This window comes from Ctenocephalides felis, unplaced genomic scaffold, assembly GCF_003426905.1.
Source record: "Ctenocephalides felis isolate EL2017-DRISC unplaced genomic scaffold, ASM342690v1 CF-g0.4_SCAFFOLD_01492, whole genome shotgun sequence".
NCBI classification, from domain to species: Eukaryota; Metazoa; Arthropoda; class Insecta; order Siphonaptera; family Pulicidae; genus Ctenocephalides; species Ctenocephalides felis.
Genome location: NW_020537646.1, coordinates 11,275,881 through 11,291,073, shown reverse-complemented (window position 1 = coordinate 11,291,073; position 15,193 = coordinate 11,275,881). Strand labels below are relative to the sequence as shown.

At 26.9% G+C, this 15,193-nt stretch overlaps 2 protein-coding genes across 3 annotated transcripts in view; both read right to left on the bottom strand.

The window, feature by feature from the left end:
- LOC113369856 (echinoderm microtubule-associated protein-like 2) overlaps window positions 1-3,074 on the bottom strand; it is a 38,449-nt gene extending 35,375 nt beyond the window's left edge. The window contains exon 1 of the mRNA XM_026610455.1: window positions 2,486-3,074. The gene's annotated coding sequence lies outside the window, so the exon portion shown is untranslated. The remainder of the gene's footprint in view (window positions 1-2,485) is intronic.
- Window positions 3,075-4,738: 1,664 nt separating this feature from the next.
- Window positions 4,739-11,246, bottom strand: LOC113369930 (nuclear RNA export factor 1). Of its 2 annotated transcripts, none has more exons than XM_026610555.1 (11): window positions 11,060-11,246; window positions 10,847-10,951; window positions 10,613-10,770; window positions 10,433-10,549; window positions 9,786-10,307; window positions 9,611-9,720; window positions 6,000-6,036; window positions 5,690-5,913; window positions 5,454-5,622; window positions 4,930-5,279; window positions 4,739-4,838 (listed from the first exon to the last, which is right to left on the bottom strand). In XM_026610555.1, exons 2-11 carry the CDS (start codon window positions 10,926-10,928, stop codon window positions 4,739-4,741), a joined length of 1,869 nt encoding a protein of 622 aa, XP_026466340.1. In that variant the 5' UTR covers window positions 10,929-10,951; window positions 11,060-11,246. The 2 variants fall into 2 exon arrangements, with proteins under 2 accessions (XP_026466340.1, XP_026466339.1); XM_026610554.1 differs by having other exon boundaries at window positions 10,847-10,948.
- Window positions 11,247-15,193: the final 3,947 nt, after the last annotated feature.

Genomic DNA, 15,193 nt, shown 5'->3' with positions numbered 1-15,193 from the left:
ATGTAGCAGACGAACTCGACATGAGCAAAAAATGTAATAAAAATTTCCTGCTACCTTATGGGAAATAATAATAAATAGGTTGATTTACTACACGAATTTATATGATATTTTGGAAGATTAAAATTAAAACTATTTTTCCTATAATTGCAAAACTCCAAATTATATTGTACTGAGGCCAAGTGCAGTGTTTTTGGAGACATAAAAAATATACTTAGTATAACTAATGAACAGATATTTTGGTACACAAAAATTTGAACATTTTTTCATTTAATTACAATCAAATATAGTAATCAAGTTATCATATCGTTAAAAAAATTATATTGAACAAATTTAGTAATGGTTTGTCGTTAAAACAAATACTATTACTCATTCGAGTGCTATTATATTTACAAACACTTGTATATACTCTCGTACTATTATATTTACAAACACTATTATATACTCTTGTACTATTATATACACAAATACTATTACTCATTCACGTACTATATTACATTTACAAACATGGTTATATACTCTCGTACTATTATATACACAAATACTATTACTCATTGACGTACTATATTATATTTACAACCACTATTATAGACTCTCGTAATAGTATATACACAAATACTATTACTCATTCCTGTACTATACTATTGTATTCCTGTCTTACTATTATAGACACAAATACTATTACTCATTCACGTACTTTACTATATTTACAAACACTGTTATATACTCTCGTACTATTATAGACACAAATACTATTACTCATTCACGTACTTTACTATATTTACAAACACTGTTATATACTCTCGTACTATTATATACACAAATACTATTACTCATTCACGTACAATATTATATTTACAAACACTGTTATATACTCTCGTACTATTATATACACAAATACTATTACTCATTCACGTACTTTACTATATTTACAAACACTGTTATATACTCTCGTACTATTATATACACAAATACTATTACTCATTCACGTACAATATTATATTTACAAACACTGTTATATACTCTCGTACTATTATATACACAAATACTATTACTCATTCACGTACTTTACTATATTTACAAACACTGTTATATACTCTCGTACTATTATATACACAAATACTATTACTCATTCACGTACTATATTATATTTACAAATATGGTTATATACTCTCGTACTATTATATACACAAATACTATTACTCATTCACATTACACATACACACATACTGTATGTGTGTGAGTGTGTGTGTGTGCGGATACAATTTTTCGTCAACGATTTCGAGAACACCGATTAACCGATTTGGATAATTCAAAAAACATTCGATTCGTATTGATTGGGAGACGTGCTGATTAGCTTTTGGCAAAGGCAGGTCCAGCCGTCCCAAAGATAAAGAAACTGCCAAAAACAATAACTCAGTTTTTAAGAGAACGGAGCGTCCGATTTTAATAATTAATTAAATAATTAATTTTTTGGGAAGGCAGGTCCAACTTTTATGGACTCTCAATAAAAATAAGTTTAAAAAATGTCATTTGGCGGTCAAAAATGTTTATTGGACATATCAAATTATCAAATATTTTATAGAGATTTTAATAATGTGTACACATTTTGTGCAATTTTTTTTTGGGTTCCGTACCAAGATTTTTATTTACGGTACGGGAAGTTCCAGCAATTTGCCTTAAGGCACGATATCATGCACCCCACTAGTTTCAATAGAAATTTTTTACAAATAAAATACATAGATTCATTTTTTACTTAGATTTATAGTTTATTCGTGTATTTTATGCAATTTTTGTGGTTATAAAAGATCAGGTTTTGATGATCCTGAAACATTCAGTAATATGAATTTGCAAAAATACCGAAACAAAAAATAATATATGAAGAGTTATATAAAGATATTTTAATTATAATAGATATTATATTACTGAAATAGTCAAATTAAATGTATATATAAAATATAAAAACTGTTTTTATAATCTCTCATACCAGGCACCTCTGTCTGACTGAGATATGAAAATAATGTATATATTTAAATTTTTAAATATATATATATATATATATATATAGAATTTTATGATATGAGTGGAACGAATATTAATTGTTTAATATGAACAAAACAGCACTCAGATTTGTTTAACACAACTTTATTTTATGATTACAGACGTTTCGAGACCATGGTGTGTCTCATCTTCAGTGTAATTTCAAAAACAGTTACTTATATACTACACATTCTTTAATAATTTATTTAAATTTCATTTAATTTTTGATATACAAAAATATATATATCATATATATATATATATATATATATATGAATAATTAAATAATAATTTATTTAAATCATATTAATAATTAATATTATTTAATTCATATTAATGAATAATTAAATAATAAAAATGTTGTTTAAAAAAACTAAAGTTAAAACTTTAATGTTGTTCAAATATCAAGGATATCAAGGAAAATATCAAGGAAAAAATTCTCAGTTACCTTACACAAGCTTGAGTAAGTCCTTTATGGATTAATATTCAGCATTCTAGCTAATGTAGCACAATATCATTTTAACTAGCACAATAATTAATGTTATAATGTTTTCTTCACAACAAATCTCAATGAAAAAACCATCACTTTTAACTTTCTAGTTCATTAGACACAAGTCATATAAAACTATGTATATATTTTACAACTCAGGTTTAAAATTGCAACAGGTGAAGGTTTGGAAGGTGGAAGAACTAACAATAAACTCTCGCAGGTAAACAAGTCGAAATTCTTCATGTATGTTCGAACATAAATTAAATTAATTATTTCCAGCCTTGAAATTCTAAAGTTTTGCCGGATTTAATGTTATCTTAATTCATTAACAACAAAGTTTGTGAGATTCGGAAACAATTTTTAATAAAAATTTTGCAATGGCAGGTTTGTGGATATATTAATAAAAATATTATTTATGACATAATTAATAAATCACTTTACAGAATGGTAAATATAAAATATTGACATTTGCAACAAATAAAGAACAACAATAAAATTCCACAATGACAGCTAAAACAAACACACACCTCACTCCAACGAAACACGAAACCGAGTACTGGAGTAGTAGAGTGTAGTGCAAGTGGTTCATTCTACTATGTGAAGCTGGAACAGGGCCGTACTAGGAACACTAAAAAATATTATATTTTATTTAAAAAAAAAAAACAATTATAAAAAATATTACAAGAAATGCTATAAACACATACACATAGGCCTACACGTACACTTGCGTAAATATACACATATAAAAAGATTAATATTAATAATACAATTGACTACATAAAAATAAAACTAGTGGTGTATGGCATCGTGCCTTAAGGCAAATTGCTGGAACTTTCCGTACCAAAAAAAATTTTTTTGAAATTTTATTTTTGAAAAAAAATTGACTTCTTTGGAAAAAAAGATTGAAAAAATGTTTTATTTATTTTGAAAGATTTTGGAATTTTTTTTCAAAGCTAAATCGTATTGCTTTAGCTGCATAGAGACAAAATATAAAAGCTTAAACATAATTTATACGTATTATTAAAATTTCCATAAAATATCTGATAATTTGATGTGCCTTTATCTAATGATCATTTTTGACCTCCAAATGGCATTTTGTTTTACTTTGATTACTAGATCTCCAAAACCGCTAGACCTTCCCAAAAATTTAATCAGTTTTTAAAATTGACTAGACCTGCCTTCCCAAAAATTTAAAATGTTTTTTGAATTATTAAAATCGGACGCTCCGTTCTCTTAAAAACTGAGTTACTGTTTTTGATACTTTTTGCCCCATATCTTCAAAACGGCTAGACCTGCCTTTGCCAAAAACTAATGAGCACGTTTCCTTATCAGTAGGAATCCAATGTTTTTTGATAGATCCATATTTCTAAGGCATGCCAGAATCTTCAAAAATCTTATTAATTAGATCGTTATTACCGTATTTTTTCTTCAACTTCATTTTGTATTTAGTCAAATCTATGATTAGTTTTATTTAATCCGAAAGCTTGTTGTGTAATCAACTTGCGTTCATTGTGCTCCACAATAAATTTGCTTGCCCTTTCTTGTTTTTCCAGTGTTTAACTAAAAAAAAAATATGTTTGTCTAGTTCCATGGTCATAAATATCCTGATTTATTTAAATTATTGTCCATGTTTTAATTTCATAATTTTTTATCTTATAAATTAAAATATTACAATTTTAATTATGATCAGATTCTTTTAACCCAGCGCGGTCCTGGTTGTTCACACAGGTGATACGGATTCAATAACAATTGTATTGAATTCCTTATGTTGGTGTGCTTGACAAAGAGCGCCGGTTTGAATGTTGACTATTAATGTTTAAAACCTTTTTTTGTTACAAATGTTTTTAAATTCCGAAACAGAATTCAGCTGCGTTTAAATTTGTATAAACACGAATTCCTTAATGAATCTTTGCAATTATTTAGTTACAAATCCACAATTTACAAGGCATTTTTGTAACAGGTTTGTTTGATATACACATGATGATTATAATACGAGTAAATAAAATCAAACAAATTTACTAAATTATATTTTATTAAGTAATTTAGGTACCGTAACAAAAACTATATATACAAAATATTTGCTTATTATTTCAGGTGAACTTATATATGTAACATCATCAATTATGAAATAAATATATATTTAATCATGTCATCTCTCGTAGAGTATTTCTTTAATATAAATATATTTCATATTATTTTTTATATTTAATATTATTTTATGAAAGCCTCTGGAGGTATTTTATTTTCTTTGCTCAGTTCTGTGAAAACAAATACAGCTCTTTGGAGTTCCCAATTAGTCTCCATCAAACATCTGAAATAAATGTTGATTTTTATTGTAATAATAGAAAAAAAAACAAACAGACATAATATAAATATTTTGGAAATATTTCTTTGCTACTCACTTTTCTGACCACTCAAGGTTCATATTGGTATGCGCTGATAACTGCTGAATAATTTGTTTTTTAGTGGAATCATCAATCACAGCCGGATTTGGTATTACTACAGCAACTGGTGGAGCTGATACAGGTACAGGTTGCACAGAGGTTCCTGCTACAGGAGCTGTTGGAGCTTGAAAAGCTCCTTTAATTTGAGAAGGTGTTGCAGTATTTATAACCATTTCTTCACTTTTGATACAAAATCCAGATCCAGCAGGTACAATAACCATAACTCTAAGGAAGCATCGAATTGGTGGATCGTTTTCACCATTTAATTCTTTGAAAAGTCCAGATACGGACAGGAGCATCATGTCAGGCTGTGAAAAAATTACATAACTTTCATTTCGAAATGTACAAATGCTTCAATTACATAGGTATCAAATATTTTCAGAAATTCTTCAATGCTTCAATCTATAATTTATAAATGTTTCTTAAAATATCACTAAACTACTATCAATCACTGTGTTTCAGATTTTAATATTTATACTTACGGTACAAGCAGTCAGATCTACTTCGAATGATGTAGGATCATGTTGCGTTTTTGGTAATTCTGTTAGATGTGCTACAACATGCAAGCGGCCTTCTTTTAGTGTTCTGTGTCTTGAATCAATATCTCGACAGCGAAACAAATTACGATTAACTTTATGGTACACAGTATTCCTAGAAATTAAGCAAAGCATTAAAAAAAAGTAAAATATGATTGAATTGTAACGGAAACCATTCTTACTTTTCAGTGGTGAAGAAAACAGATACGGACATTCTTGCATTTTCATGATATGCATCTAGCAAGGGTTGTCTGCTCTCAGAATCATAAATAGTAAAATATTGCTGCAAAAATTGCCGAATAATACCCTCAGCACCCGCATTGCAAAGAAAAGAAGCTTTAGATGTAGGTAAGTCAACAGCTTCTCCCAAATCAAATGATATCTCTGGTGGAATTTCTGCTCCGTCCTGAAAAAAAATAAATTCAATTAATATGTTCAAAATATTTATTTGTAAATGTAATATGATTTTATAAAAAATATCTATCATCTTACCAATTTCACCAACTTTGGAAACAATTTTCGAATTTCTCTGAAAAAGAAAATGGACAGACAGTCCTTTGATCAAATTGGTCATGATTAAAATATGATGTATTATAAACCTATTCAATGATTTTATACATTACCCCTGCTGAAAACTCTGCAAAATAAGATCTGTAACATTAACTACATCAATAACATTCATTTAATAGTAACCATGAGTTGAACAGTACTGCATATTTTGGATTATAAATTTTAATTAGATAAGATTAAATTAATAGAAGAAATTTGATTTAGAACTTTCATTTGTTTTGATAATCTAGTCTATGAACATTTATCGCTAACATCACTGATCAAGAATGAGATACTAAACATAATTTCTTAAATTTTTTGTAATATCCCTTTTTGCAACATAACTTGTTTATGAATTCCTTAAAATAAATAGAATATACCTTATAATAATTGATGAGAAAATATACATTAAAGATTCAAATTTCTCTCACCACTAGAGTGACGATACAAAGAATTATGTTTGATTACAGTTATATAACAGAAATAAATGCCAAAATTGGAATGAATTATATACAGTTTAGATGGGCAATATTATTTATATAGTTACAACAACCTTTTGCTTCAAATAATTTAGATATAATACATCAGTTGGTGCATAGAATGGAAAGATGGAACAGCAATCATGTGCAAATGTAGCTTCTTTTATTTTTTTTCATTTTGTTTGTGATATATTTTGTTAACAATATTTGCCAGATCTTCTACAGCAATATGTGTTCAAGAAATATCACAAATTTAAAATGGAAAAATGAAAACAATAAGAAGATAAAATTCAATTAAATAATGAAGACATCTATTGTATCTCTTCACAAAAATGTTTATACAGATAAAAATAGCTACTATTTTTGATAACTGCCAGTACTTGATTAATTTACAAATATATATATATATATATATATATATATATATATATATATATATATATATATATATATATATATATATATATATATATATACATATATGTGTATTTAGTTATTAATTATAGTGTGTATTTAATTATTATCAATTAGTAAGCTAACACAAATTTTTAAAAAGTGTAATAATTAATGTTATGTAGTAATAATGCAATGTAATAATGTAATAAATGAATAAAATCAATAGATCAATTAAAATAAATAAATGATATAGATACACATTATTTGATATATGAGAGTTCATAATAAAATCTTAATTTTGAGATAAATTTTAGTTGTGCCCACTTCACATATTTTCAAGTATTAAATATTTTATTATTTTTATATTTATAATTAGTTAAGTAAGTCAAGTCTATATTGTAGTATATTAAGTATAACAGCTTCAATCATCTCGATGGCAAGTATTCTAGAATTTTGGAGAAATAAAGTTATACATCTCCACACAGTATGAAAGCATATGATTTGACTATCTGTAATATAACAGAAAAGTCAACATATTATTTTGCTTGATCAAACTGCCACCATTTATATTTTTTTCTCAGGACATATTAATTAACAAATCCTTTAAAATGGTGCAAATTCTCTTGCCATTTTCATAAAGCATTTGTAGGAGGAAGATGAAGGAATGAAAGTCAGATTTAGATGTTAGATATTTTGTTTTTTTTTTCAAATAATTATCAATAACATCACTCGTGCAATAATCGCTGCATCATTCATTCAATAATTCAGTATCACACATATCAGGATTAGATATTTTACTGTCTTCCATAAAAGAGAATTAGAAGTAGGTATAGTTCAGTCCCATTAGTCATTGTATTATATTATTAATCAACAAAGTAACAGGAATAATCATTTTCGTAGGCACAAATAAAATTTATAATTTCTTGCTTATTGCCAAAATTATGTTAACATGATCACCAACAACTTTAAAGTAAAATGTAGTCTTTCAATTATTTAATATTTGTTAGAAAATAACATTTGATGCATGTAAATAATACAAAACAAATATTAAATGCAGACACAATTTTGCATAACCATAGAATAATCAATCATTAATCAAATTTAAATATTAACATAATACAAATCATTCAATAGTTGATTAATAATCGATAATATCACAATCAGCAAAATATATCTTAGGCTATTTTATTTATTTCTTGTAAAATAAAAATATAGCAGTTTTAAATAAATAATATGAGTAATGGTTTATTAAATTAAATCATGCAAAATAAATATTCAGTGTTAATATCCTGAAAGTGAGTCGCATTTTGCTAAAACCAAATAATAACTTTATCATAAGAAGTGCGAATCGCATGTATACGAATTTGTCCAGAAGTCGTCAATTATGTACAGTGCAGAATTAAAAATCTGGGAATAATATCTTCCAGACAAAAAAAGATGTTTACTCTTCAAATCAAAAAATAAATAATATGTTTCTTTAACAAAATGATGTTAGGACTGATTAAATTCATACAAACTGTATTAATTATTATTGCCTATAAAAAATTATAATAATGCAGCGTAAATTTTAACGAGCACTAAACTGCCAACATATTTTTTATTGAATAATTTGAAGAATTATGCAGCCATTAAAAATCTTTTTAACAAAGATTTCTAATTTTGGCCAATAAAGTGCACTGTACATATTAGTATCATAAGTCTCGATTATTATGTACAAACTGAATTTTTCTTTTTAATCAGAGAGTACTATATTATTTGGTATTAACAATTTAAAATTAAACTCGATTTTTTCTTGAATATTAAAACTGAATAGTTGCACAGAAACATGTTTAAATAAAATGTTCCGCAAAGTTATTAGTTTGGAAGGTGTTAATAAAAAGAATTGATGAATAATATTACTTGATGGCAAAACATCCATTGTCTTTATATTTTATATATACATTAATAAATAAATAAATATATGAACTATTTCTAAATATTTATGTTAGCTTTGTTATGATATTAATGTTATAGTGTAGTGAATAATATAATTAAGCTTTTGACTGACAGTTACAAAATTATATTTTTGCAAACTATGCATGTTCCATATTTCTCTCATACTATTTATTCAACTTTATTTACATCACACATGAGCTAAAAAGTTTTTGATCTCAGCATTGTTCAATCTAAAACCATCAAAAACTTTCCAGACTGCCAGCCTGATGTAATATTTTTAATGAACAAAAATATGGATAATAAAATTTATTTAAATGTAAAAAAATAAAAAATAAAATAATTTATATTATAATAGTATACAAACTATTATAATAACACTTATTTTAAGGAATTCTGAAATGGTTAGTTGAAGAAAGTCATATGAAATATGTAGCAATAAAAGTTATAGCTCAGACATAGTTCACATTATTCAATATTGATACATCTATTAAACTCATGGCTACTAATATATAAAATATAATAAAAAGATATGAAATCAATAATGCATGTAAATAATACGAGTAATGATAATGCATGTAAATAGTACAAATCTTGTTTTCACAATAAAGATAACATCATTCATATTAATCTTTGCCATGACTCAAGCTTTCTCTCAACATCACCATTGAATTTCTTTTTTAAATTAGAAACCTGGCTGCCCTTCTTGATGCTTATAAACAATTCATAGAATACATAAGATCTTACCTTACATAAACACTAGGATCTCTAAATTTGCCTTTTAATGGATTTCCTTCTAAAATCAGTTCCACCAACGGTAGCTTTTTCAAAACCTCTAAACGACTTGTATGTAGCAACTGCAATTTTTTTTCAGTATATAAGTACATTATTGTTTCTTAATAAATTGATTAAAGTCACCCACCTTATTATTTTTTAAATGCAATATTGTGATATTAGGTAATTTTTCAGTTATACATTTCATGTGATCTGTGATATGAATTTTATTGCTGTCTAAATTTAAAGCTACTAAATCTGGTATTCTAGAAGCTATTATACCAATAGCTTCAATCATAACTTGTGGTCTAGCCAAAGAACAATACACATCAGATAATTCAGGATCAGTATGAAAGCTAGACAAGTCTAATGCTTTCGCAGCTGGGTTATATCTTTTAGCAAATGCTGCAATCATTTTTTCACGAAGGTTTTCATTGATGGTAAGTTGAGGTATCCCCGATCGAACTTTTATTATCATTTTGTGTCCATTTGGTAAAGTAATTAGTCTATCTAGCTTGAAGATTTTTTCTGCAATAGGAAAACTATCAACATAAAAGATAGCTTTATCTTGATCCAGTTTGAAGTACAGAGGATGAAATGGATCAGGTTGTATACGACTATGAATAGTTTTAATTATGAAATCCTTGTCATAATTTCTCATGTATAGTATCTGGAAGAATACAAATGTTACATTTTAATTTATAAAATTATTAGCTCTTTGTAGATTGTCAATTTTATATAGATCCTGGAGGCTACGTTGGATATACATTAACCAACAGCATAGCAAAAACGCACCATCACTTCATAGAAACCTGATGGTCCTGGTAATAATTTTTTATTTGGCAATGGCGAATTACGATTTCGTCCCTCATGTCTATCTCCTCTCCTGTTTCCTCGATTTATAGGTCTGACCTGAAAATTATAAAAAGTTTACAGAAAACTTTAAACCTATTTATTTACAAAATAAAAATTAACCTGGGATGTACTCAATCCAGTCATGTCAATATCTTCATCCAAAAGGTGTGCTCGGACTGACACTTCATAGTTTTTAAATTTTTGACCACCATGATGACGATTTTGGTTTGTCTTGAAGCTAACACGGCGAGTGCTATCTTTTGTTCGGTCATCATGTTCTAGAAAGGCAGAGTATAATTATGATAAACATATATAACTTGGTTTAATTAAATATTCTATATAAATGAGAAATACCATCTCTAAATCTGCTATTGAAATGTGTGGAATTCCAGCTTCCCCTATTACCATTGCCCCTGTTACCACCTCTTTTAGGCATGATTCCGTGGCAATGTCAGACTGCTTATTAAAAATTTATACAAATAAACAATTATTTAACATAAAGAAAGATCATTTTACTTCAAATAACATATATAACAAAACGATATGATTCTCATAACTGTATCTAACCTTTGCAGTATAGTATTTGTTAATTTGCTAGCAATTGCTGCAGTTTCATATACGATTGAATGCCTTTTCCGATACTTCTCGATAAATAAAAATCGTATTATATAGATTTATGAGTTATTAATCTTATTAAGAGATATTAATTGTAACTTAATTTCACAGAGAGACAGAAAACAACTAATGTCAAATATTAGGTAGCCATTTTGTTTAAGCATTTAATGCATAGTAGGCGTGAAGTTCGCTGATTTTACAACAGAGTGAGCCACAGCACAGCCAACTTCAGGATAAAGAATGCAAAATGCAAAAAAGAGCGAATGAGGACCTGGACAAACTTCCTGCCAGATAGGCCATGTCGAATAGTTTTATTAACGCGCCTAGACAATATAATAAGACGTTATTTATTTTTTTGTATTTACTTCTTCGATCTAATAATTGTTTTTTAGTGTAACTTGTGTTTTTATACGTTGCAAGTTAGTATCATCTTATCGAGTTTTCTAAGGTTTTTCTTTAATCATAAGTTTAATCAGTTAAAATTTAAATGTTTATAAACACTACAAATATGATTTACATTTACTTTCAAAATGGCGAGCGTTGCAAAAACTGTTTTCGCAACTGTGAAGTCAAATGTTATATTGTCATGTAAAAGAGCGAAAAAAGTTCTTTCCGCAGATTGTGTGTAAATAGAAAAATACCTAAAATTGTTAGATGGCTTTGTTGCAAGCATAGGACACTGTGAAAGCTTGCTTTAAATACATGTGAGTAATTTTATGCAAAATCTATATTGTCACAGAATTTTACACAAACACTTGATATATTTATACACATAAATCAATTTGTAACAATGTGTTTTGATATTTTGAGTACTTTTCAATGTCACGTAGATCAATTCCTGATAGCTCTAAACTAGAGGTGCATGGCATCATGCCTCAAGCCAAATTGCAGGAACTTCCCGTATTGTAATTTGCAAGCAATTGCTGCAGTTTCATATACGATTAAATATCTTTTTCGATACTTCTCTACAAAGAAAAATCGTATTATATAGATTTATGAGTTATAACCTTATTAAGAGCTCTTAATTTGTGACTTAATTTCACATAGAGAAAGAAAACAACGAATGTCAAATGTTAGGTAAACATTTTGTTCAAGCATTAATTTAGAATTTTGAACTTATTAATTTGGATTTTTTTTGAAAATTTCGAAAACAATTGAAAAATTGAACTATTGAGACAAGTGCCTTTCTAGAAAATGCTAATATTTTTCGAAAACTTAGAAATTTTTTGAAAGTTTTGGATACCCTTTCAAATCCAAATTGATGTTGATTCAAATTACAAAAATATCTGAATTTCCATCGCCAAACGGCATTTTTCTAACCTTTTTCTTCTGGATCTACGAAAGCGCTGGACCTGCCTTTGCAAAAACTTAATCAACTTTTCATTACATCAAGTGAAATGTTTTTTAAATCATTCAAATCGCAGGCCTGGTTCTTTCACAAACTTAATTGCCATTTCCTTCACTCATTGGTCTGTATCTCCAAAACGCCCGGACCAATTTTTGCCAAAAACTAAACCACTCTTCACAAACATTTTCAAAAATTATAAACAAATTCATTTTATCTTCCTGGTCTTTTTGTTTCTATTGTACTCACATGATTGTAATAAAATTAATTACAATAAAGCTGCGAGAATGTCATGGATTGATTAAAAGAAGTACCACATTTTTAGTATCAACACTACTATGATGTCTATATTTATAACTAATTAGTTACAAATATATGTATATTCCAGTTTACATGTGGAAAACACTCTGTCATTTTTTTGGGAGTAAAAGCTCACATTTCTTTTAAAATTGTGTATTATTGAATTATCTACACAATAGTTTACATTCAACAAAGCATTTCATAAATAATTTACAATAAATTTAAATCAACATCTGATATCATTGACCGCTGTCATAAAGTGTTAAATATTTCTGTATTTATCTATTGTACGAGTATTTCATATTAACTATCTTTTAGGCCCTTTTAGTTAGGCTATTGAGATTAGTGCGCAAACTATTTTGAGCAAGGATGAATAATAATCAATACTGAAGGATTAAACTATTTCAAAAGGTATTAGTTCAAAGGATACTGTTTAAGCATTATAACTAATAATAAAATAAAAATTACTCATGTTAGAACTAAATTTTACAAAATCTTACCAAGCTATAGGTCAGAATTTAACTAATTTCTTGGATTTAGCATGTTAAATTTATTTCATTGCGGTTAGAAAAACCATGAATAAATTATGGGCATATAGAAAAAGATCATGAAAGTAAGTATAATATATATGTCTAAATAATAATTTACAATTTAAAGTGTAATTTAATTAATACTTGAACATTCTTTAGCGAATGGGAAAATATATGTACTACGTTGGTGCCAACCATATATACGTTTTATGTTAAACATACATTTTCATTATTAAATTGTCTATTACATATTACTATTAGTTGATTAGTTGAATTTTAATATGCAATAATATTTTTACCAGAATGAATAAAGTATTAAAATTTTGGGCCCTTGTTGATTTATTTTGCTAAGTAGAATTATATATTTAAATTTGGATTTACACAGTTAATGGATAATTAACAAAATAGTCATCGCTAAAACTTAATGAAACAAACTATCGCTATCAGATAACATAATTCGAATATAAAAATATGTTACAAATTATTCACATACAATTTGTACTATAATATATATGTATTATATGTTTGTTCAGATTGTATTTGAAAGTAAATGATTCTATAATCTTGTTAATAAAACTCTATAAGATTACTAAAGCAGATTTTGTTAATTGATATGCGATGTATACCTATTATGGAATAAAATCAATGAAATAAATATATTATAGTCTTATGGAATGCACCATCAATATTTACAAATTAATTTAAGTTAGTCGTTTCTAATAATATTTCATTTATAGGTTTCAACTATTTATTAAAATCTAAAAGTAATAATAATTTTATTTATATATTATATTTATATAATATTCTGCACCATACAGAGATATGTATTTAATTTTTAGTCCAGCGTGTATATTTTAGGCAATTTAGGGAAAATATATTAACATCATGTTTAAATCTATTAATCATGAGCGATTGAGACGTAGTTCTCTTCTAAAGTAAATTTTTGATCTACATCGAAATTTTCACCTCAGATATGCCTTGCTGCTTTTAGATTTCTCAGGAACTAATCCAATATTTATGATATTCAAATATATAGCGACCCCAATTCTGGTGAATAAATAAGTTCCGATAATGCTAATATTTAAATATAATTTTTATGATCATGTGATATAACAGAAGTCATTTGTTATGTTAATATGACTGATATTGATCAATACATATTTCATCAATGCAATCACTGCGGTAAGAAATGTCTAATCTACTATTGTTGTCAATCGCTTTTTTTGAATCGAAATATTTTATTAAAGCAATAAGATGTTTTGTTATTTTCATTAATATCATTATAGGGGATTTTCTTGAAAAATTCACGTGCGTTAACTTACTTCCTACTAAGTGTCTATAAACTAGCACTATAATATTATTATAAATATAAATTCATAGTGTTATATATTATCAATGGCCAGCGACAAAATTCGCAATAAGATCACATTAAGCTTAACATCATATCAACTTGCCGACGACGACCTACAATACGCATTTTGCCTAATTAATCAATTTACCAATCAAAGAAAGCGCATTCGTGATATAGCAATGAATATTGTCCAGAAGCCTTCACCATACCATAGTCTGAATCGTGCCTTTTTGCATTAATCAAAATGATAATTGATAAATAATCGTATTTTTCATCTGTGCGACAATAATTGAACATGTGAATAATTACTAATATTTAAACCAATTGAATAGGTTCTTCATAAAAAGTTGAGTAATATGAATTATAATTTTTCAATATTATTGGTCGGTCAGTTCTAAATTCCCAATTTATATATATATATATATATATATATATATATATACATATAAGTACACAGTATGTATCGAGCGACTTGTAATGGATAACACAAAATGCTAAATTATATTTCCATATTTTAAATTTTAAATTATAACACACTGATGATGAGACAAACCTAGTCT

Coding starts and splice junctions, on each gene's coding strand:
- LOC113369930 (XM_026610555.1), bottom strand. CDS start 10,928: ATGCCTAAAAGAGGTGGTAACAGGGGCAATGGTAATAGGGGAAGCTGG. Junction 5,914..5,999: donor TTCCAAAGTTGGTGAAATTG/GTAAGATGATAG, acceptor ATTTTTTTTCAG/GACGGAGCAGAAATTCCACC. Junction 5,280..5,453: donor TAGATCTGACTGCTTGTACC/GTAAGTATAAAT, acceptor ATTTTTTCACAG/CCTGACATGATGCTCCTGTC.